The following is a 24,852-nucleotide window of genomic DNA, read 5'->3' as shown; positions in this document are numbered from 1 at the left end:
CTGTAGACTGGAGTAAAACTGCTACTAATGGTTTAAAGAAGCAGACTGTAAACCAAGGAGTGTCCAGCTCTTCAAATTCCTTACAGTCAAACAGTAACTCCACTAACTCCACCACACTGCTAGTGAATAACGATTGCTCAGTACACGCAAGCGGGAATGGTATGTATGTCTCAATATAGTATTTCTCAAGCTAGTGTTTATTTTTCAAAGTAGTTTTATCCTTTAATGGCATTTTTGCTAAGCAAAGTGAATAATTACATATATGACTAGTGGATCAAAATGTGGTTCCCTTATAAAAGAGAAAATTCATTAATCCAAATTTATCTATTTTCGAGCAAATACTGGAACGACTATCTTTTTTAAGATTTAGTTTTTCATAATGAGAATTGATGATGACCTCAAAGTTTTAACGTTTCAAATCCTCATTTAAGTATTGCCCAAAGACTTCAGTACTGTGTTATTTCTGCGAGAGCAGTACCTAAAATAGCCAACGAGACTATATCAATTTTTGTTACATCTATAATCATACACATCTTCAACACTTTTAAACCTTCCTATTTTTCGCTTTTCATGTTTGTTAATTCTTTCCTACAGTGTGGCTGCCTTGTGACAGCACCCAAATCCCCATGAACATGTCAAATACTGAAGGATGAACTGTGACCAGTATTGGTGACCATATATGTCACCAATATGCGGACAGATTATTGCTGCTGTGCCTCCTTTACTCATTAATTCTGACATTTCTAGCTAAAACTACTGTTATATTTTCTTTCATAAGATTGGGCTGTTCGTTACTCATAAAAGCTTATCTATTTTTACCTTCTTTTGCTTCTTAATATATCTTTTGCATTTTTACAAAAACTTCAGTTCTGCTGGTATACTTTATCCTTCCATGGAGAATTTGCCTTGATTCATTGTTTTAGTATATTAGTTCTTTTCATGACTAATTCAAATAAATTTGTGAGGAGGTTGGTTCATACATCTACCGAATGGTTTTCCAACCTCCCACAAATGGCAGTTCCTGCTGGTTTGTCTAGACTTTTAAAATACAAATAGCATGACTCAAAATCAATGTTTCTCAACCTCAGGCACAATTGACATTTTGGGCTAGATAGTTCTTTTTTGTGGAATTGGAAGATGTTTAACAGCATCCCTGGCCTCTACCCACTAGAACCAGTAGCACCTCGACCCCTGTTATGATAACCAAAAATGTGTCCAGACACTGCCAAGTGTCCCTTGGGGAGTAAAACTGCCCCTAGTTGAGAACCACTGCTGTAAATGATGAGAAACAGCTGCCATATGGCCTTACCTCTTTACTGTCAATACCAGAAGGAAAGCCCTGGGCTCTATGCCAAATAGGTATATCAGGAATGATTCAATGTAGGTAAACAGAGTAGAGGCAGCGGGAATCAAGGCTGATTGATAACTTAGTGTGAGAAAGCCCATGGAAAACAGAGAAATCAAAGGAGTGAGCTGGGCCATCAAGAAGCCTTAGAATCACAAAATGTGTTTGGGGCTCTTAACCCATAAACCAGATTTCTCCATATTCTAGAAAGAGTTCAGAGGTAAAGCCTCATTTGCCTAGCCCTATAAATATGTTGTCATCCTCTGAGAAACTAGATTTGATGGAAGTAGCACATTTTGACACAGTTGTTTGACACAGATATTTTTCATGGCTGGCAATAAGGGTGGGTGGGGGTACATTTCAAGGCCACCAAAATGGCTGTGTCTAATAGTGCATATTATGCATGTCAGCTAAACATTTCTGACTCCTTTAGTCCTTGCACTGGCATCCAGGGTGGATGAGGAATGGAATTGGCAATTTCAAAAAAAGAAGCTAGAAGTTTAATGGTTTGTTTATTATATCGGGTCAAATTGTCCCTGCACCAAAATGTCCTCAAGCCAAAATGCCTAAATCGGAACAGCTGCCTGAGACAGTCGCATGCCCTGTTTGAGCTATGTCACAGATAGAGCTGTGTTAACCACATCCATCACCTAGTTTGCATGAATATGACATATTTCAGTTATGAGCTGCCTTAGAGGCTTGGGTACCAGCAGCCATCTCATTCAGTACATGGGGCCACAAGCTCCCAGTTGGGAAGTAATTCACATGTTACTGATGTTGATTCTATCACTTCTGAGCTGTGTAACCTTGGGCAGAGCACTTAGTATCTGATACCTTAGTTTCATCATCTGTGAAATGGGGATAATAATAGTACCCATCCCATAGGGTTATAAATGAGATAATACTTATGAAATGCTCAGCAATGTTACTATCATTGTTGTTATTATATTAATAATTATGTCACGAACTAACAAATTGGCTTATGATTCAGCTTTCTATGTTGTCTCCCAATGGTATAATGGGCAGAAGGATGGTACGAAGTAGCTAGAAGATCCCAGCAGCTGTGCTCCCCTACAATTCAAGGCCTGCTTAGGGTGGGGATGGCCCAGGTCCAAACCCCGGTTCCCCTATGCCCAGCTGCTCCCTGTCCTGCACTCTTTGGTTGGAATTGGTGCTTTCCTCTTCAGAATCAGTCAGAGGGGCTGGTTGAGTCTACAGTGATGATTTCTTCTTGCCATGACTGTTGTGGCTAGTTGCTCTGGGTTCCTCTGGTACCAAGTTTCATTTTATAGGAATCTAGGGAACTGAGAACCGTACAAGGTATATATAGGGATCTCTGCTAACCTTAACCTTTTTGGGGAGACCAAAATACTACCTTAGGCTATATTATATATATGATACTACTTGAAGTCAATATATGTTCAACCAGAGTTAGGAAATGGACCTTTTAAAATATATTGCTTTGCTTGATATTTTCACTATTTCATTAAAAAAACTCCCATAGAGAACTGGTTTCTGAGTCAATCTCCAATTTGTTATGCTTACTTTGAGCGGCCTTAGGGGAGGAATGAAAAATAAATAAAGTATGAATATATATAATAAATATTTTTTTAAAACCATATTTTATATACACATACGTAAGAATAAAGTGACGTTGGTGTTTTAATGCTTTCTGTGGATACTTCATGCCATGGACTTTGTTTTTCCTTATTCAGGAAATGCTTCTACAGAGAGGAACGGGGTTTCTTTCAGTGTTCAGAATGGAGACGTGTGCCTTCATGATTTCACTGGAAAACAGCACGTGTTTAATGAGAAAGAAGATTCCTGCAACGGGAAAAGCCGTATGGCTTTCAGAAGGACTTCAAAGCGGGGAAGCTTACACTTTATTGAGCAAATGTGATTTCCTTTTTCTAAAGCCAAAGTATGATGCTTGACAGTGTGAAATGTCCAATTTTACCTTTTACACAATGTGAGATGTATGAAAATCAACTTATTTTATACTCAGCAACCTCTGGAGGAACATAAGCTAATTGAGGGCAATGATTACTATTGGCAGAGGAAACCAAGACATTATACCATGTTTTTTAGACATTTGTGATTTGGTTTCTTATCCTTCGTTTTGAAAGAAGGTTGGTTTTAAACAACACACTGAGAATAAGACTCCTGTCCAAAAAAAAAAAAAAGAGTAGTTAATTTTCAGTCACATTTTAAAGAGGCTAAGTTACTTTGATAACATATAAAGCAACTGTTGAGTTCAGCCTGTTGGTGAGTTAGTTGTGCATGCCTTTGTTGTATATAAGCTAAATTCTAGTGACCTACATGTCAAAAATCTTACTTCTACATTTTTTTTGTATTTATTTTCCACTGTGTAAATTTATTCTTTTGTAGAATCATGGTTCTGTTGTTTTTGTCTAACGTGATAATTCAGAAAATCCTTGCTAGTGAATTCTAAAGCTCCTTTTAGAAATTATATGGGATGTGAAATACAGAAACCTCACTGAAATCAAGAAATAATGATGCCAGTCAGACTGGGAAAATGTAAGCAGACAGTGCCACAATTAGCTCATACAGTGCCTTTGAGCAAGTTAGAAAAAGGTGCCCTCACTGGGCAGACACAGCCCCATGGGCTTCTGGTTTGGCAAACAGAGCGGGGTCATATTTTAGCCCCACTCACCCTCTTGGGTGCATTCTTGTGCAGGATATGACCTGTACAGCCATACATGGCATCCAATACTCATACCCCTCTCCTGACCTCATCCCCAACGATCAGATTATAGAATCTGCACCAAGATGTTTAGCTTTATACCTTGGCCCCAGAGAGGGATGGAACTGTAATCTAGACCGTATGTCAGGAAAATTGTGAACGCAGATGAGATAACACACACTGCCACTTCTCAAATGCCAAGAGCCTTTCAGAAGAGGGGAGTAGACTAGGATTACTTTTTAAAAGAGTTATATATATGGAAAAAAATCATTGCTGTTCTTTAAAAGGCAACTGCATGGTAGATATTGTTGATTGTTACAACTGGTACGCTCTGGCCCAGCCAGAACTATAATTATTTTTTAAAATGTGTCAAGTCTTAAAGAGTGTATAGTGACAAGAGGGAGCAGCTATTGGGAACAGTGAAGTGTCCCACAATGCTCTTGTTTCCGTATGTATCAAACCTTGATTGCTCCTGGTTACATAGGGTCTCTCTTGCTTCCCACCTACCCTGCTTGAGCGGTGCCTCAAGTATGTCCTTATTAGGAACATTTCAAAACCCTTTAGTTAAGTCTTTCACTAAGTGTCCCTCACATATATTTCAAGTGAATGTTGTATCCCAGACTAACCATAATAATAATATAATACATTTCTGTGAGTGCTGATTTGTCTTTGCAATATTTCTTCTCTGCTTTATTTAATTGTCTTGTATTTATATGTTAAATCGACAAAAAATGTTAAAATGGACAAACATGTTAAAATCAACGCAATAAATTTGCATTTAAGTTCTTTAAGTTTGGTAACTTTCACAAAGAGAAAATGTTTGCAGTCTCTTTCCCTAGGTGGCATGGCATGGCATGGAAGCTGTAGGACATGCCTGATTAAGACAAACAGGACAGGAACATCCATGGGAAAGCAGCAGGCAACCTGTGACTGTGAAATTAGAGCAAGGGTTGTTCTGCCTCGTGAGATCAGCTTCCGAGGCCGCTTTTTCATTTTCCCATTTCTCCTTCAAGATTATCTCTTCAACGCGTGCTGCCTTTGGCCTGTAGGCAATGTACGAGACCCTATTCAGATCCCACGCAAGGATCTGCTTCCTCAGCATCAACGGTGGGATCTCAGGAAGGTGAGGACAGGATTTGGGATTTCTGGATTGCTGGTTACCATGTGGGAGCCCCAAATAGTGAAGCTGGCCTCAACTCCGCAAGAGGTCTCCGAGCAATCTCTCCTTGCAAGATCCTCCGCTCTCACAAAGATTCCAAACACCAGATCGGTAAGATGTGACATACTCAATAATTGGGGAGGTGAGACCTCAGAAACCATTTTTCTGAAGCAGATTATGTAACCAAAGTGTACATAAAGGATGTCCAATGTATAGTGTCCTTTAGATCCTCACCCCTTATTTTTCCTATTATGTTTTGTGCCTGGGCTGTGGTCCTTAAGCCAAATGTCACACAGACGCGGAACAAGACAGAAAGAGAACGTTCCTGAGAAGCGTCCTCCTTTGGATTTAAAATTGGTCCCACAGTCTCAGGCTCTATTGTAAGGAGACAGAGGTGGTACCAATATTAGGAGGGAAGGAGTGTCAGAGCAGTGGCCAGTATTTGAAGAAGTTTTTTTGGTTTTTTCCCCCCAAAACACACTGCAATCATTAATCCCACAAAGGAACTCTCATTGGCTTCAATGGGTAGCATCATGATTGTGCTCATCAAATATGGTGAAACAGCTTCACTTGGGATACTAGGTTGTGTCTAAGTAGGTCACCTAGGAGGCAGGTCAGTTTGTTGAAGGCCATTTGGACAAAGATCTAATTTACTGAATGACCAATTCACCAAGTGAACTTGTTTGGTGTCATTTTGTCTCCGTAACAGCATTTTTTTGTTTTTTTTTTTGTTTTGTTTTGTTTGAGACAGAGTCTCACTCACTGAGTAGAGTGCTGTGGCATTAGCCTAGCTCATAGCAATCTCAAACTCCTGGACTAAAGCAATCCTCCTGCCTCAGCCTCCTGAGTAGCTGGGACTACAGGTGCACACCATGACACCTGGCTAATTTTTCTATTTTTAGTAGAGATGGGGTCTCACTCTTGCTCAGGCTGTTCTTGAATTCCTGAGCTCAAGTGATCCTCCCGCCTCGGGCCTCCCAGAGTGCTAGGATTACAGGCGTGAGCCACCACGCCCAGCCATAACAGCATTTTTTAATTTTTTTTTTTTTTTTTAGAGTCTCGCTCTGTCTCCCAGGCTAGAGTGTAGTAGTGCATTCCTAGCTCACTGTAACCTCGAACTCCTGGGCTCAAGCGATCCTCCTGCCTCAGCCTCCCAAGTAGCTAGGACTATAGGCGTGCTCTACCACGCCCGGCTAAGTTTTTAAAAAATTTTTTGTAGAGATGCTATCTTGCTATGTTGCTTAGGCTGGTCTCAAACTCCTGGCCTCAAGTGATCCTCCCACCTCAGCCTCGTAGGGTGGTGGGATTACAGGTGTGAGGCACTGTGCCTGGTCTATAACAGCATTTTATGGACTATTTAGTTTGTCTCTGCCTCAGCTCCTCACTGCTGCAGTAGGAGTCTGAAGGACAGGAAAAAGGAAAGACTGAGTAGGCATAAGAACATAATATTAACACGTTGACTGCCATGTGAGTTGTATTTAACTCAGGCTAGTTTTGAGCCCGGGCCTCATGAAGCAAAACCCTGCAGTTGGTTTGTGAAAATCTTACTTGTTGATGTTCTTAGTGTTACCATTAATATTGACAATTTAATTCTAAAAAAGTAGATTGTGTTGCATATAACTCATGCACAGAAAACAATAAGAAATAACAAATTAAAAAGGATCATTTTGTTTTAATAAAACACTGGTCCCAGGGAAAAAATTTTTTTTCTAGTGTGGCAATCAATGTGTTAAGTGTGAAGAATTCTTATCAGTATATACTTTTTTCTTTTCACCTTAGTCTCCAGGTACTGCATCAAGAAGTCAAGGCAAAAACTGAATATATATTCCTCAAGAATATATTCTTTTAAATATATTTAATAAATATAATCCTTACTGTGATGAAATCTTATGCTTCCTGGTGTTTCCTCTGTTTATCTCTTAGTCTCAAACTAGCCACTGGAAGCTGGAGCAGAGACAAATTCAACATCCTTTAAATGTTATAATGAAAAACAAAATGACCTCCAGTCAACTAAAATTAAATTGTCATAGAAATAGCTAAATTTGGTTAAGTAATTATTTTCAGTGAATTAATTCAGAATTGGCCCGCTTTTCTGGGTCAAAGATGGAGTACTTTTCTTTAGAGTCAAAGACCTGAACCCTCCAAGAGAAACATTTATTGGTTTCCACCTTGGATGCTGACATGTGGCTTTCTGAAAACTGCCTTGGCTGAAGCCCCCATGGCAAGATGATGGGCAGACCCTCTCGCTGGGCTCAGATGAGTCATACATGGTGCCACTCCAGGGTCCAGTTCTGGCTTTTCATCTTTATGAAGATCATGAATTGGCTTCAGAAACGAATAATAACATTCCCTATGATATACCATAACTACTTCTTGACAAATATTTGAGAAATGACTTGGACACAGGTTTCTAGTGGGTGATAACCAGAGGAAAGCTTCATGGATATGGGGACCAAGATATGGAGGTTTTGTATCTCAGGGAGTGAGGATACTAATATATGAGACTGATTCTTATATAGCACAGCCTATTAGTCCAAAATGAATCATTAAAATTCACTTGGAAATTTGAAAGCTAAAAAGTGGTAGCCTTCCTTTTTGGTTTTATCCCAGCATTTTGAGCATATTTAAAAACATAGCCTATATGATAATATGCATTAAAGCAGAGACCAACGCCTAAGAATGTAGACTGGCCATACACCAAAAGGGGTGCATGTGTGTATAGCAGAATTAGCACATAATGAGATCAAAAAGTTGAAAATGTTTCTATACTAAGCGGAAATGGCAAGTAATGAGCAAAGATTTCATAAGTTATTTCTCCCGTGGCTGCAAAATACACTCCTGAAGAAGTACTCAATGGGAACAAAAGCCATAATAAAAAGAAGCAATGATCCTAGCTTTTAGATGTAGAATACATGAAAATTCTAGTAAGAGTACATATTCAGATTCCAAAATAGATTTAATGATGATAACTTAATGTCTAGTTTTATTTATTCCTTAGACCATAGCAAATTCTTCATGGAGGCACATCAATCACATGGACTGCTGCATAATTCAAGAGCCAATATTAAGGAAAAAAAGGGTGAGCTAACGAGGGGTTTGGCGCTTTAGTTGAGTGACAGAGTAAAGCCATGTTCTGGAATATCTAACATGACTTTGGTTAAGGGCCAAACACAGGGGGACCCAGCTAAGCAGGACTGATTTTCATTCACCCACTCAATCAACACTAATTGAGCTCCAACTATATACTCAACACTGTACCAGGCATGGTAGAAGGTACCAAAGACTGTTTCAATGAGTACCTTCCAATCCAGTTAGAAAAACATGCCTCATCCACATATGAAAACATAAATAACAACAGGAGGTGATACATTATTGCCAAACTTTTCTATAAGCCAGGCTTGTGCTAAATGCTTTATATTCATCCTCTTGATCTTCAGTCACTCTATGAGGTAGCTGCTATTATTGTCCCCATTTTACAGATGAGAACACTTTAGTTCAAACAATTAAAACAGCATGCCAAGGTCACACCTTTGTAAATGGAAGAACTGGAATTTGAACTCAATTTGGACTGACTCCAAGCCCTAAGCTCTTACTAAAGAAATTGCTATAGGAAATCAGAGAATGGGAAAGGCTAATAGGAGGGAAGAGATGAGGTGCCCCTTAAGGGAAAGATGGGCTTCATATAGTCAAGGAGGAGGAGGAAGGGCTGAATGAGTCAAGCATACAATAAATGCATGGGGACTAGCAAAGAGCTTGCGGAAGCAATGATTACGTTAGTCTAGCTGTCCAGCGAAATTCACATGTGGGCTAGATTTTGGTGGACAATGAATACTAGGCCGAAGATTAAGAACTGTAGGTAGTTAGCTGCCAGGAGAAACTGTAATAAATTCCTAGTTTCAAGTTGTAGACCTTAGGAAATGAACTGCGAGCCTGGTCGGGGAAGCGGTGCCCAGGTGGCTAGGGGTCGCAGGCGCCGGGAATGTAGCTGGGGGACCCTGTCTGGGTCTCCCCCTTTCTCTTTCGGGCGGGGCCCCACTACTCGGGTTCCATTTGGCGGCGGAGACGGGGCCAGGGACCGGGCAACGGTCTTGGCCCGCGAAGAAGCGCCCAGGCTGCCGCGGTGGGCGGGCCTCTTTCTACCGTCTCGGGTTGGGTTGGCTCCCGCAGGCCGCCTCCTTTTTCTTCCCCCGCCCCGGGCCGCGACTCTAAGAGTTCCGCTCTGTGGGGAGGCGGGACCGGGGTGGGCCTAGGGGCGGGGCTATAAGCTCCTCCCAGTGGGTGGGCGGGGCCTCCGGCGGAGCGCTTGTTTTACCTGTGGCCCTCAGGCCCCGTTCCGAGGGTTCCACTCCGCGGCGGGGGCGGGTCAGGGGGGCGGGCCAAGGGCACCCAGGTGGCCGCGGCGCAAGGGCTTGTTTTCTTCGGCCTCGGCTGGGGTTGGCGGCCAACCGGGGAGAGAAGGGGTTCAGGGAGACAACCTGGTTCCCGCCTGGATCTGGGTTCTCCTTGGATCCTCTGGGCCGCCCACTTTTACTCCCCCCTTCAGGCCGCAACTTGGAAGATTCCGCGCCGCGGTGGGGGCGGGGCAGGGGGCGGGGTTTAGTCCGGCCTTCGTGGGCTCCCAGGCGGCTGGGGCTGGTGGGCTTCCTTTTGCCGCCCGGGGGCCTCCTTACCACCACCTGGGCACAAGAGAGGCTCGGCAGGGGCGTCCTCGCCCCACGCCCAAAACCCAGGTTCCCTCTTCTCCTGAGAGGCCGCCTGAGACCCGCGAGCGTCGAGAACCGCGCGGCCCTGGTCGAGGCGGAGCCGCCATAACGCCAGCCCCCGTCTCCGCCCCCGCGCCTCCCAGCCGTGCGAAACTCTGGTTGGCATGCTTTCAAGTCACACTTTGGGTGTATCATTTTGAAAAATCTCGACCTCCTCTTGCCCGGCCCCTTCCCGAGAACTGACAGAGGCTGTGTTTGGGGACCAGGCCCCCTCGGCGGCCGCCACTCCGGCGTCCCGCCTCCACACAGCAGGTCGGCCTCCCGCCCCGGGAGCACTGGAGAGATGCGGAGCAGGAGCAACTCCGGGGTCCGCTTGGACGGGTACGCGCGGCTAGTGCAGAAAACCATCCTGTGTTACCAGGTAAGGAGGAACCACCCCGAGGGAACGCTTAGAACAGCCCTCTCATGTCACCCATTCTCCTCCCCAGGCCTTTGTCCCCTCTTGTGACCTGAAACTTTGCAATTAAGAGGTTTCCTATTTGAATACAGTCCTCGCTAGCCAGTGATTACCTCCCCATTCTCCTTAAAAGTCAGGGGACATAACGGCTGCTGCCACTACTCTTCACAGGATTCTTTGGCCATTGTTCGGGATCCAAGACAGAATGGAGCCCCCTCGGTGCCCTGGGTACAAAATGCGTCTTTTGCGTTGACTCTGATTTTGTTTTTTGTGTATATGAGAGAGGAGGTGTGTGTAGGTTGGACAGAGCACACTGAATGAGGACAGTGAACTCTGGACTGCGAGGACAGTAGACAGGAGTGAAGAAGCTCCTGAGCTTTGCATAGGACTCTGGAGTTTGGGGTGACTGCTGCTGTCCCTCTCATGAGTTACCTTGTTAGAGACTCACCTGTGAGGGCCTTAGGGCCTACTCTGGTTGCTATTTTACAGATCATAAACTGCGAGGCTAAAAAGGTTACTGCGTGTAGCCGGGTCAGACCCAAAGGTAGGTCATCGTCTCCCAAGTTCAAGAGGTCCTACGAAGCTGCTCATGTATTCTGAGGTATGAATATGCCTGCTGTATTACTAGGCCAAAGTTATGTGTGGGTCCATCATGTAAGACCACTGAACTATTTTTATTCCTAGTGAAGGCAGCAGCTATGTTGTTTGCCCTCAATCAACAGCAACTATTTTTAGGGCCTTCAGAGTCAAAGAAGGAAGTGGTATTCGGGGGTTAGAGGCCTGGCCTGCAAAGTGGGAGCATGGTCACTTCCAAGCCACTGACCATTTTCCCTTCTTAGCTAATTTCTTAGCCTTGTTTCCTCATTCAGGAAATATGTGTTCCGCACCTGTTACATGCAAGGCACTCTACAAAGTGCTGGGCTTGCAAAGAAGAATAAATGATTGTAGTGCAGTGACATCTATGCTTAGGGTATAGCTCCAGAGTTCCTTATCTGAAAACCCCTTGGGGCCAGGTGTGGTTTGCCAGTCAGAAATGTTTGGCTTTTAGAAAGGTAACATGCATATAATGTACTATATTTACTATAATAACTGCAGTCAAATCTGGGCAAAAACCCTGAATCAAACACATTATTATTTCCATATCGGAGTATGAATATTCACACTGAGTGAGATAAGTAAAAACTAAAAAGAGTTTCACATAAGTTCAGGTCATCTTTTGCCACCAAAAGAGCTTCCTGCAGACTTAAGAAAACACTTTAAATTTTCAGAGCTTACTGGCTTTTGAGATTTAACATGGGAGCTTTGAGAAAGGACCCTCCCCCCCAACCCAGTTTGTGGAGGCAGGAGAGGAGTCCTGGAAAAGGTGATGTTCAAGTTGAGAGTTGAAGAAGGAGTAGGCAGGCAAATGGAGGTTATTTTTTGCCTTCCTCTTAGAATAGAATTAACATCTGTAAAGTGTTTTAAAATCCAACTTGAAAAGCCTTTCCCTTTGTTACTGTGATGGAAGGGGCTGTGAGGAGAGCTGATGAAGCTTAGTTCTTTCGTCAGACCTGAGTTTGAATCCCCAGCTCTGCCTTGAAAGACATGTATAACTTTTATTCATCCTTTCTGAGTCCATGTCCTCATCTGTAAAATGGGGATAATAATACATGCTTTCACTGAGTATGTGTAAAGAAAAAATTAGTGCCTAGTACATTGCCTGGCATCTAGTGTGCAATCAGTAAGTAACAGGTGCTCTTGGTGGGGTTATGACTTTCATATAGGCCACATGTTAGTACCCAGGCCTAGTGGTCCTTGTATGACCATTCTGACCCACAATGTTCCCTTTCCTGAAGGCTCTGATATAGCTATTAAGTGCTTTCTGGTCCTTGAAAATAATTATGTCTCCCCATTGATGCAGTGAGATCTTAAGTACAGAGACCTCATCGGTTCTATTCCTTCACATCAAGCAGTGCCCCAGATGCATGAAGGGTACCCTTAAGTCCTTGTTGATAAAATACTTCCTGCAGGGTTTGAGCCAGCTGTTGGTCCAAGCTTGCCTTCCCTCAGGAGCAAAAGAACTGTCTTCTCATTAAAGCAAATCTGCTGGGTTGGACTTTCCTCCCTAACATTTTAATGATTAAAAAAAGGTTGTCTGAGCCTTTAGTTGTATTTATTTTGGGGGTAGTTGGTGAGAAGCCCTTGTGTTTGCCCTCTTTTTCCCTTACTGGCTGCATTGTCAAGCTCTTCTGGCTAACCAGAACACTCCAAGCACAGTTCTGCTGGGAAATCCCGTGAGTCTACAGGTGCAGAGTTGCACGCATTTGCCCCAACAACTAGTCTTCACAGTTGTAGAGCCCTAACCCATTCCTGGCCTCCTCATCTTCTCTGAGTGATCTTAGGCAGTTCACCTAACCACTCTGTAACAATGAAGGAGCAATGTTATATTATGTATATTTTACCACAATAAAAAAAAATAAATGAGTGAGACTAATGGTTTCTAAAGCTTATGCTGTATCTCCCCATCTTCTGTAGATATGTACAGATGTTTATGAGGTGTTTTTCAGTGCAAGCTCTGAATTCTCTTTCTGATTTGCTTTTTAAGTTGAGATCAACTTATATTGGTTTCATTTGTTAGAATTCATTCCGTGTTAAATATGTCAAGCTAGTCATCATTCTTCTATTAGAGGCAATAGTTTGTTCATGTCAGCTAACATCTTAACTAATTCCTTTTCCTGTATCTGTGAAAGAGAAAAACTTTTCCCATTAGTCATTTACCAAATGTACTTGCCGCTAAATATTATTTAAATCTAAAGCAAAGAAGGAAAGAACTATGTTTATAAAAGGATCCTTTTGCAGGTTTGGTTTTGTAAATATATACTCTAGGGAGTATCTTTAAAAATTTGTTGGTTTTAAAAAAAAGAAATTTCTAGATTATTTTGACTCAGGTAAGAAATACTAACCTTGTACACTTCTTCACTAACAGCTCTGTTGAAGACTCATTAATAAAAGTGTTCAGCATAAAGTCATGATAAAAGAATGTGAATCAGAAAGGAAAAATGATCAAGGCAGTGTTCACTGTAACTGCAGATTATTTGGTATAATAAAGCAAATAAGAGACCAGGATAGTAACTAAACATTGCTATTTAATGGCAGTGGAATTTAAAATGAGAAGAATGGAATAAATAAAACATGAAGCATGGAACAAATAGTAACAGTAATAAAGAGGAATTTGGGAGAGGATTAAAAAATATATAATTAAGTACTGGAAAATAATAATATGGCAGAAGAATAGGAAGAGATTGGAGTTAAAGGATTCTGAGGCCTTTATCACAATAAGAAGAAAGATAAAAGTATTATTATATCTTTTAAGTCAAGAGTTCATGTGGAAGCATTCCATTAATATAATGTAAATGAATATATAACTTTACAAATGATAGAGGAATAAAAAAAATCTAATCTTCCAAGAGAAGGAAAGAAAAAGGTGCTTGGGGAGGGTGGGAAGTGAAAAAAAAAAGTATGGTAAATATAAAGAAAAAATAAGATGCAAATAAGTCCAACTATTAGTAATCACAATAAAGGTAAATCTTCAAATTAGCCAAATAATGGAAATTATCTTAAAAATTTAAAAAGTATATATAGTTTATAAAAGACAAAACCTAAAACATAGGATACTGAAAGGTTGAAAGTAATTTAGTGGGACAAGATATACAAGGCAAATACTAACCAAAAAGAAGTTAATGTAATTATATGAATATCACACAAAGTAGACTTTGAAATTTTTTAAAAATTATATTATCAGGGATACAGAATGTTATTACTACATGACAAAAGGATAATTCATTCACCCAGAAAATGTAGCAGTTTTCAATCCACAGAATACTAACAACACAGCTTCAAAGTATATAAAGCAAAACTTGACCTAATTATAGGAGAAATTGACAAATCCATAATCATAGTGGAAGTTTTTAAACCCCCTCCCTCAGATACTAATAGATCAAGCAGAGAAATAATTAGGAATTGGGAAATTTGAGCACCATAAGAAACAAATTTGATTGAATATACATACATAGAACTGTGCACTCAACCAATAGAAAATACTTATTTGTTTCAACCTCACAAGGTATATTTTTCAAAAATTGATGAGAAAGTATAAAGGAAGTCTCAAAAAATACTGAAGAATCAACTTTATGCACACCACATTTTTTTTGGCCAAAATGTAAGAAAATTAGAAAGCAATAACAAACAACTGCTAAAGCCCCCCAGATATATTTGGAAACTTAGCAAGCCTGCTTCTAAATATGTCTTGGACCTAAAAAGAAATTATCATGGAAATTATGAGATAGAACTGAATGACAACAAAAGCATTCCAAATAAAAATTTGTGGGATACAGTTAAAGTGGGATTTGAAGTGAAATTTATCTCCTTAAATATATATATTAGAAAAGAAGAAAAATTTAAAAATTAGTGAATTCATGATTGAGAAAAGGACAACAGAGTGCACCCAAGCAAATAGAAGAAAGGAAATAATGATAGGAGTAGCAATTAATGTACTATAAAACAGATAATAAAGATTGGCAAAACCAAAAGCTGATTTTTTGAGAAGACTAGTAAATAGGCAGACTTCTGGCAGGGTTGATGAGGAGGAATGGGGAGGAGGAACAAATAACCCATACAGTAGCCCCTCCCCACCCTTCTTCGTGGGGGATATGCTTCAAGACCTCCAGTGAATGCCCGAAATCACAGATAGTACCACCCTATACATACTATGTTTTTTTCTTATATATATCTATGGTAAAGTTTAATTTATAAATTACGCACAGTAAGAACAGTAAGAGATTAACAACAATAATAATAAAATAGGACAATTATAATACTGTAATAAAAGTTATGTGAATGTGGTCTCTCTCTTTCTCTCTCAAAGTATCTTACTGTGTGTAATATTTTCACAATTTTCGCAATTGTGGTTGACTGCGGGTAATTGAAATCCCAGAAAGTGAAGTCGTGGATAAGGATGGACTACTCTAATAGGAGTAAAATGGAAAAATAATATGACTAATATTTGACAGTAAATTTGAAAATATAAATGGGCAGTTTTCTAGATAAATGTTACCAATGTTAAGAAAAAATTAAATCCTGATTAAACCTGTAGCCATTAAAGAAATGGAATGAGTCAAAAAAAGTCTTAGTGTAAGATGGTTTTACAGACTGGGACCAAGGAACATTTAGAGGCATATTTATTCATTCATTTTTAAAGCTAAGGAATTTGACTTTTACTCTGAGAAGGGAAGCCCTGAGAGGGTTTTAAGCAGAGGAGTGACATCATCTGAATAATGTTTGAAAAGAATCACTCCACCAGCTGTGTGGAATAGTAACCATAACGGGCCGAGGAGCAAAGCAGGGTGACCAGTTAGGAAGCTTTTGTAGTTGGAGCGTGATTACTCAGACAAGGGTGGTTGAAGTGGTGATAGCGTGGAACGGTGAGATTTGGGGTAAATTTTGAAGGCGGACAACAAGATTTGCTGGTGGATTGGGTATCAGGTATGTGAGAAAAGAAAAATCAAAAATGACTGCAAGATTTGAGGCTGGAGGTAGGACAGAATTGCCATTTATTGAGATGGAGAAGATTGTAGAGGAGCAAGTTTGGGGTAGAAGATGCAGAGTTTTGTTAAGTTTGAGGTGTTCATTAGGCATCCAAGTAGAAATGGTAAGTAGGTGGTTGAATATGTGAGTCTAGAAGTTAGGGGAGAGGTCTGAGCTGGAGATAAAAATACGAGAGTCATTGGTATATGTGTGGTGTTTCAAAGGCCACGAGACTAGATGAGAGCAGAGACAGAGAAGAGATGAGGTTCAAAGAGGAGACCTCCAGAAGAGGAGAGATTCACATGATAAGGGGGAGGAACCACCACGAGAGACTGAGAAGAAGCATTTGGGGAAATAGGAGGAAAACAAGCCAAGGGTAGTGTCCTAGAAACTGCTGTGGACTGAGTGTTTGTGTCCCCAAAAATCCATATGTTGAAGCCCTAATTCCAGTGTGATGGCATTAGGAGGCAGGGCCTTTGGGAGGTAATTAGGTAATGAGGGTAGAGTCATCATGAATGGATTAGTACCTTTATAAGAAGAGACACAAAAGAGATGATCTCTCTCCACCACCGCCATGTGAACCCAAAGGAAGAAGGTGACTGTCTGCAAGCCAGGAAGAGGGTTCTCACCAGTACCTGGCCCTGCTGGCACCCTGAAACCAGACTTTCTAGCCTCTAGAACTGTGAGAAATATATTTGTTGTTTAAGCCACCCAGTCTATGGTATTTTGTTAAAGCAACCAAAGCTGACTAAGATAGAAGCCAAGTCAGGAAAATGATTCAAGGAGGAGTAATCAGATGGGTAAAAGGCTAATAATGAGGCCAGGTGTGGTGGCTCACGCCTGTAATCCTAGCATTCTGAGAGGCTGAGGCAGGAGGATTGCTTGAGCTCAGGAGTTTGAGACCAGCTTGAGCAAGAATGAGACCCCTGTCTCTACTAAAAATACAAAAAATTATCCAGGCATGGTGGCGTGCTCCTGTAGTCGCACTCCTGTAGTTCTGGCTACTTGGGAGGCCGAGGCAGGAGGATCGCTTGAGCCCAGGAGTTTGAGGTTTGACTTAATGATGATGCCACTGCACTCTAGCTGGGGCGACAAAGTGAGACACTGTTTCCAAAAAAAAAAGAAAAAAAAAAGGGCTAATAATGGGTCAAGGTCAAGTAGCATCAGGATGAAGTGATCATTAGATTTAGGAATGTGGAAATCATTGGTAACCTTGCCAAGCATTTTATGTGGGGTGTTAGAGGAAAAAATTGGCCAAATTGAACTCAAGAGAGAAGGGAAGGACAGAAATTGAAGATTCTGAGTTTAAACAATTGTTTTGAAGAGTTCTACTATAAATAAGAGCAGTAGTTAAGTAGAGATGTGGGGTTGAGAGGGGTTTTCTGTTGTTGTTTAATGTGAGAAATTATATATCTAGTGGGGATGATCTAGTAGACAGGGAAAAACTAATAATGCAAGAGTGAAAATTACTAGAGCAAAGTCCTTGCGTGAGTGAGGGGGATGAATTGTGGCATACGTGTGGGTGGGGGGCCTGAGAGAGGAGCACAGGTAGCTTATCCATCAAAACAAGAGGGAAGGCAGGGCACATCAGCACCATATTCCCTTTCTGCTGTGATTTAGATATGGTATATTTGGCCTTGCCAAGTCTCATGTTGAAATTTGATCCCCAATAATGGGAGGTGTTTGGATCATGAGAGCAGATCCTTCAGAAGGGCTTGGTGCTGTCTCCTTAGTACTGAGTGAATTCTCACCTATTAGCTCCCTCAAGAGTTGCCCTGATAACTGATTGTTAAAAAAGAGCCTGGCACCTGCGCCCCCTCTCTCTTGCTTCCTCTCTCACCATGTGATCTCTGCACACACCAGCTCCCCTTTGCCTTCTGCCATGATTGGAAGCTTCCTGAGGCCTTCACCAGAAGCAGATGCTGGTGCCATGCTTCTTGTACAGCCTGCAGAACCATGAGCCAAATAAACCTCTTTCCTTTATAAATTACCCAGTGCCAGGTATTCCTTTATAGCAACACAAACAGACTAAGACACTTTTGATGGTTTCCACTTCCTCAGCAAAACATGAGGCACAGTCATTAGCCAACGGTAGTGGAGATAGTGAGGAGTTAATAGAGGTTTGAGGAGAGAGGTGAAGGTATGAAACTCCTTTAGGAGAATGAGGTAATAGATAGGCAGAGGATTTCTAGTATAATTGTTGGACAGCACTAAGGGGCATTCATTTGAAGGGAGTTCAGTCAGCATGGCTGTGTGTTTTTCTCCAGCCACATTCAGCTGCACAGGTGCACCCTCAGAGTAGGCAAAGAGGAAGATTTAACCAGAGCTGGGGTTTGGCCCAGTGAGTACAGTGGAGAGGGGGAAAAGATTACCAGATAACCCTTATCTTAAATAAACTGTTTCAGATGAAAGGTAAAGAGGGATAGCTCCCAACTCCTCTTATATAGCCACTATCCTGTGATACCATAGTCAAACAAAGCATGATGAGAAATAAGACTTAAGGAGGAAATTCACATATGAATATTGATACAAAAATGCAAAGTAAAAGATTAAGAAAATGAATCAAGCAATGTATGTAAAAAATCTTGATCAGGTGTGGTTTATCCCAGAAATACAAGGAAATTTACTATTAAATCTATTAATGTAATTTACCACATAAATAAAGAAGGAAAAAAATGTGATCATCTCAACAGGGGTAGAACAGCATTTGACAAAATTCAGCATCTGTTAATAATTTTAAAAGCACCTCTTAGAAAACTGGGTATACAAGGGAATTTTATTATCTTGATAAAGAGTAATGTAAAAAAAATCTACAAACCTCATAACTAATGTATTGGAGAAAGATTAGAAACAATATCTTGAAAGTCAGGAACATCAAGGATCCCCACTATTATTCCTTCTGTTCAGCATTGCAAAATCGTGACCCATGTAACACACATGAAAAGGAAATAAGAGGCAAGGATATTATCATTATTTGCAGATGTAAGTACCATAGAAAATCCCAAACTACCAGAACTAGAGTTTTCCATTTTTCAAGCACATTTTCCATATATAAGATCCATATACAGTAATCAAGGTGCCTCTTAACATCAACCACAAACAACTCATAAACGTTATAATTTCTTTCAAAATTATAAGGCTGGGTGCAGTGACTCATGCCTATAATCTCAGCACTTCCAGAGGCTGAGGCAGGAGGATCACTTGAGGCCAAGAGTTTGAGACCAGCCTGGTCAATATAGCAAGACCTTGTCTCTACAAAAAAAAAATTTAAAAATCAGCCAGGTGTGGTGGCACATGCCTGTAGTCCCAGCTACTCTGAAGGCTGAGGTGGGAGCATCGCTGGAGCCCAGGAGTTCAAGGCTGCATGAGCTATGATCCCACCACTGCACTCCAGCCTAGGCAACAGAGTGAGATCCTGTCTCTAAAAAACAAACAAAAAAAGGCATTTACAGTAGCAACCAAAACTATAAGGCATCCTTGTATAAATCTAATAGAAGGGCTAGACATGCCTGGAGAAAGTTGTAAAGCTCTATTGAGGAAGATAAAAGAAGACTAAAATAAGAGGAGAGACATTCCATGTTTTGGAATGGGAAGATTCAATGTTGCAAAGATATATTCTCCCCAAATTAATGTATAAATTCAGTGGGCTGTCAATCAAAACCCAAAAAGAACTTTTTCATGGAAATTGATCCTGAAATTCACATGCTGTAGTAAGGTGCCAAGAATTAATTACCAAGACATATTTTTAAGTAGAAAAAGGGAAGGGATGCCTTACCAGATTTCAACACACAAACCTATGGTCATTCAAATTGTGTGATACTGGCATAGCAACAGACAATAGGCCAGTGGAAAAGAATGAAGACCCCAGAAACAGAAAGGATAGATTATTCAATAAAAAATGCTAGGGCAATTGGCTACCTATATGGAAAAAAAGAAATTTATCCCTCTCCTTTAAACCATACACAAGAATAAATTCCAGAAGGATTAAAGACCTAAATGTGAAAAACAAAGCTGTAAAACTTAAAATAGAATATTTTTATGATCTTGAGATAAGGAATGATTTCTCAAACTAATAAAAGTCATAAATCATAAAATAACAGATTGATAAATTCAACTGTATACAAAAGTAAACCCCCTTATATATGACAGGAAGTTTATGTAAACAAGGCTAAAAGATAAGCTGCAGAATAGAAAAGATTTTTGACACACATCTTGGAAGCAGATCCTCTGCCCTAGTCAAGCTCTCAGATGACTGCAGCCCCGGCCAACATCTTGGCTGAAATCTCATGAGGGGCCCTGAGCCAGACCCACCCAGCTAAGGCTGCTTCTGAATTCCTGACCGACAGAGGTTTATTGGTTTTAAATTACCAAGTTTGGGGATTATTTGTTATTCAGCAATATACAGCTAATACAGAAGTTTAATCCTAAAAGAGCCTTTAGGGAATCAGCCACTTATGTAATTGATTGGATTCAAGTTTCAATCTTAGTTGAGAGCTTGCTTTAATTTGATTAGAATAGCGGGTACCATCCATTGTTATGGCTTCTGGGTTTGTAAATATTCTCCATTACTTCTCTTAATAGCAGTGAGAAGTGATTTGCAACGTAGCGCCAGAATAACCAAAAAATATTTTAAATCTAAGTGACTTCACTGCTTCACTCTAAGTTGATTCCCTTCATCATTTATAGTAATTTAATTACATTTTTGGAGACAAGGTCTTGCTCTGTTGCCCAGGCTGGATTGCAGTGGCATCATCACAGCTCACTGTAGCCTCAAACTCCTGGGCTCAAGTGATCCTCTTGCCTCAGCCTCTCAAGTAGCTGGGACTACAGGCATGCACCACCACATCTGGCTAATTTTTATATTTTTTTTGTAGAGATGGGTATAGTAATTTTATATAATACATTTCTATTATTGTATTCTACAGTATAAACAAGCAATTTGCAGAGGAAGAAACTAATAGGTGAAAAGATGGCTTAGCCTCACTAGTAATTGGAGAAAATAAAGCAAATTTAAACACCACATTCAGACTGACAGTTGGCAACAGTTTGAAAGCATAATTCTTAAGTGTTGGCAAGGTAGTGGAGAAAGGGTAACTCTCATACACCACTTGCGAGAAGCAGTATCAGTTAAGGTAGGCTAACTGCTATAACAAACCCAAAAATTTCGTTTGCTAAACACAGAAGTTTATTTCTCACACATATAACAGTCCACTGTGGGTCCAGGTCAGTGGGATGTCACCCAGAAATTCCAGGCTACCAATGGCCCTACCATCTTCAGTGTGTAACTTCCAAGGTCACCCTGGATGTCGACGTCCAGCTGGTGTATCAGAAAAGAATACAAAAGACTGTTCATGGGAAGGTTTTATGGGCAAGGCATGGAAGTTGTGTACTTTACCTCCATTCACATTTCTTTGCCTAAAATTCAAGCACATGGCCACATGAAATTTCAAGGGATGATGGGAAATGTAGTATAGCTGAGTGCCTGGGAAGAAGAGGAAATTGGATTGGTGATTATCTAGTAGTCTGTGCCCTAGAATGTAAACTATAGGTTGTTAATTGGTACCATCACCTTGGAAAGCAATTTGAGAAGGTGAAATTGAAGCTGTGTATACTCAATGACCCAGGAAGTCCATATCTAAATATAGACACTACTGATGTGCTCTTGCCCATTGTCCAAGGAGACATGCACAAGGACATTTGTTGAAGCATTGTTTGTAAAAGGGAAAAAATTAGAAACAATCTAAATGTTCATCAATTTGGAAATGGACAAATAGAGATGTAGCCACACAATGGAATACTATACAGCAGTTAAAATGAATGACCCAGATATATATGTATCAAATTGGATAACCCACAAAAATTTAAAGTTGAATGGTGACTATAGTTAATAACAACATATTGTATTCTTACAAATCACCGAGAGTAGATTTTGAGTGTTCTCACCACAAAAAATAATTATATGAGGCAATACATGTTAATTATTTCAATTTAGCTATTTTACAATGTACACATATTTCAAAACATTTTGTACATGATAAAATATATAATTTTATTTTTCAATTAAAAGGAATTTTTTAAAAAATATAAAATTGAGTGAAAAAAGCAAGTTATAGAAGAATAAGTACAGAATGCTACTATGTATGTAGCACTTTTAAAACACCCAACATATTGTTATATCTTGCTTATGGACACATGTATTTGTTGTAAAAAATTTAAAAACATGGATAAGAAAATACACTCCAGCTCTGGAGTAGTATAGCAGTTCACAGAGTGTGGTCCCGAGATCCCTGAGGGTCCCTGAGACTCTTTCAGGGTCTCTTCGAGGTCAAAACTATTTTCATACTGTTACTAGGATGTTATTTGCCTTTTTCCCCGTGTTGACATTTGCAGTGATCATGGAAAGCTGGTGTCTTTAGCACAAATCAAGGCAATGACTCCAAACTGTACTAGGAGTCATATACTTGCAATTAAAAAAAAAAATGCCAATTGCACTTAAGAATGCAATGTTGAAGCAATAAAAATTTTTACTTTTAAAATTTTATCTCATCTTTAAAATATTCTGTGCATTGAAGTGGGAAGTACCTATAAAGCACTTCTGCTATATATTGAAGTAGAATGGCTACCCTTAGGAAATCACTTGTGCAATTGTTTGAGTTGTGAGCTGGCCTAGCAGCGTTTTTTTTTTTTCTTGGAATACCATTTTTACTTGAAAGGTTGACAAACGACGGTTATTCAGACTTGGGTATTTGGCAGACATTTTCTCAAAAATGAACAAAGTGAGCCTGTTGCTTCAAGGAAAACACTGTGACAATAGTTGTTGCCAATGATAAAATTTGAACTTTCAATTGAAATGACCTTTTGGGGAAACTTGTATCTGTTATTGTGAGCTCAGCAGTTTCTTGATACTTAAAAACTTTTCTGATGAGATTGGTAGTGATATTAACAAATGTGATTTTTTTATATTGTATAAGGAAATGTGTCAACATTTGAGAGAGCTGCATAACTCAGTGAACCGATATTTTCCAAATGGGGAATGCTTGATTGTTGTGAAATCACACATGAGCAAATGATCCATTCAAAGTGCAAGGTAGACCAATGGATTTTAAAATATCAGACTACATAAAGCTCAGTTTTATAGTTCGAGATTCCACATTTCAACTAACCTTTAAGATACTATCACTTGTTGAATTTTAGTTGTATCAAAGAATATTCTTAATTATCCAAAAAAACTTTTAGAATATTCCTCCCTTTTGAACTACACATCTGTGCGCGGCTAGATTTTCGTCATATACTTCAACTAAAACACCATAATGCCACAGGGTGAATACAGAAGCAGTGAAGAGAATATAGCTGTCTTCCATTAAGCCAGACATTAAAGAGACTTGTAAAAATGTAAACCACTGCCACTCTTCTTGTTATTTTTTTGTTTGGGAAAAATTTTTCAAAAGTTTTGTTTTGAAATAACATAAAAAGTTATTTATGTTAACATGTAATAGTTTTATTTTTTAATGAATTAGTAAATATTTTAAATTTCTTGGTTTTAATTTCTAATACGGTAAATATAAATAGCTAGAATTCACATAAATAAAAACTTTTTGGGGTCTTCAGTAATTTTTAAGAGTGGTAAAGGGGTCCTGAGACCAAAAAGTTTGCAAACCTCTGGGAAGTTTGTGAACTATCGGGGAAGACCACAAAGAAGGCTTCTACTTGATCTATAATGTTTTCTTTTTTTAAAAAAAAAAGGAGAGAATCTGGCACAGTTACAGTGGAATGCTTTGATTTGTTGGATCTGGATAATGGAAATATGAGTATTGGTTATATTCTCTTTACTTTTCTATATGTTTAAGGTTTTAGTTTTTTAAAATTAAGGCTATGTTAATAAACAGTCTAGGAGTAATCTAGGAGTCAAGCATTTATTCCTTTGGTTCCCTCATTCTCCACCTAGACTGGGGAGAATTTTCTAATTAATGAGATCACTAAAGTATATCTCAGGTCCACCCACTTGTGTCTGTGTCCACTGCCACCACCCTAGTCCAAGCCACCATCCTCTCTTGCCTGGACCACCGTTTCGGTCTCCTGATCTGTTCCCTGCTTCTACTCTTGGCCTCTCCTCTCCAGAGCAGTAAGTGAGCTTCCATCAGGCACCAGACTACACTACTCTCCTGCTTACAGCCTTGCCATGGCTTTTGTTGTTCCTAGAACAAAATGTAGAGCCCCTCCTGTGGCCTGCCAGCCTCTGGGAGCCACCGGCCCGAGCTCCAGCCGCCCTTCACTCAAGCCTCCCCTCCCTCTCCATCCGTCGAGTCCTGGTCCATGCTTAGCAACTGGCTCCCTGGACTTGAAAATTTGGCTTCTCTGTCAAGAGTGACATCAGGAGGAGAAAATGAGAGTAAGCCACCCCCAAGTTTTTATGCCTTGCAGCAAACTCATGATCTTTCCCAGCAAATCTGGGCACCACCATCCATTTACATGCCCCAGCCTGTCCACCTATATGCAATCCATCCCCGAGCTCTGTTGATTTTTACCTCCTAAACATCTCTCAAACCCACCTGCTGCTTCTGTTCCAGTCTCCCGCCACCACCAACCTCGTCTAAGCCACCAGCCTCACTGCCTCTGCCCCCGAGCTAGCTTCCTCCTGCACACTCTCAGCCCCTTCCCAGTACTTCTCCCCACTAGAGCCAAAGTTCTGTTCTCCGGGGACAAGCACTGGCATTTTGGGCAGCGCTGGGTGCGATAAGGACAGAGCTGACATTTTTAGTCCCTGGTTGGACAAGGACTGTCTGACAGATGGTTGTCAGTCTGTGTGTTGATTCGAGAAAGGGAGTGCTCTATGGATAGCACTCTCTTCTTCCTGGCATAATCCAGGGCCCTGCCTTCTGCATGTCCTACTTCAGCTCTTTTTGGGTGTGACAAGGAGGAAGG

General features: G+C 40.4%; 2 protein-coding genes across 13 annotated transcripts in view; both read left to right on the top strand.

The window, feature by feature from the left end:
• The window catches only part of ADGRG2 (adhesion G protein-coupled receptor G2), a 67,717-nt gene extending 62,953 nt beyond the window's left edge, over positions 1–4,764 (top strand). For 8 of the 9 annotated variants that reach the window (XM_012651696.1, XM_012651694.1, XM_012651695.1 and 5 more), the window contains 2 exons: positions 7–159; positions 3,061–3,245. In XM_012651696.1, the coding sequence (XP_012507150.1) occupies positions 7–159; positions 3,061–3,245 (338 nt within the window). Of the gene's footprint in view, positions 1–6; positions 160–3,060 lie in introns of all 9 variants that reach the window. The other variant, XM_012651697.1, reaches the window with a different exon arrangement.
• A 5,318-nt stretch (positions 4,765–10,082) lies between these two features.
• The window catches only part of PHKA2 (phosphorylase kinase, alpha 2 (liver)), a 78,769-nt gene continuing 63,999 nt past the window's right edge, over positions 10,083–24,852 (top strand). For all 4 annotated transcript variants that reach the window (XR_001137787.1, XM_012651707.1, XM_012651706.1 and 1 more), the window contains exon 1: positions 10,083–10,332. Coding sequence is in view for 3 of the 4 variants with exons in the window: in XM_012651707.1 (XP_012507161.1) it covers positions 10,255–10,332 (78 nt within the window). In the remaining variant the exon portion in view is untranslated. The remainder of the gene's footprint in view (positions 10,333–24,852) is intronic.

Source organism: Propithecus coquereli, unplaced genomic scaffold (genome assembly GCF_000956105.1).
Source record: "Propithecus coquereli isolate 6110/MARCELLA unplaced genomic scaffold, Pcoq_1.0 Scaffold362, whole genome shotgun sequence".
Lineage (NCBI taxonomy): Eukaryota > Metazoa > Chordata > Mammalia > Primates > Indriidae > Propithecus > Propithecus coquereli.
The sequence above is the reverse complement of the archived record's forward strand: the minus strand, read 5'-3'. Positions and strand labels throughout refer to the sequence as shown.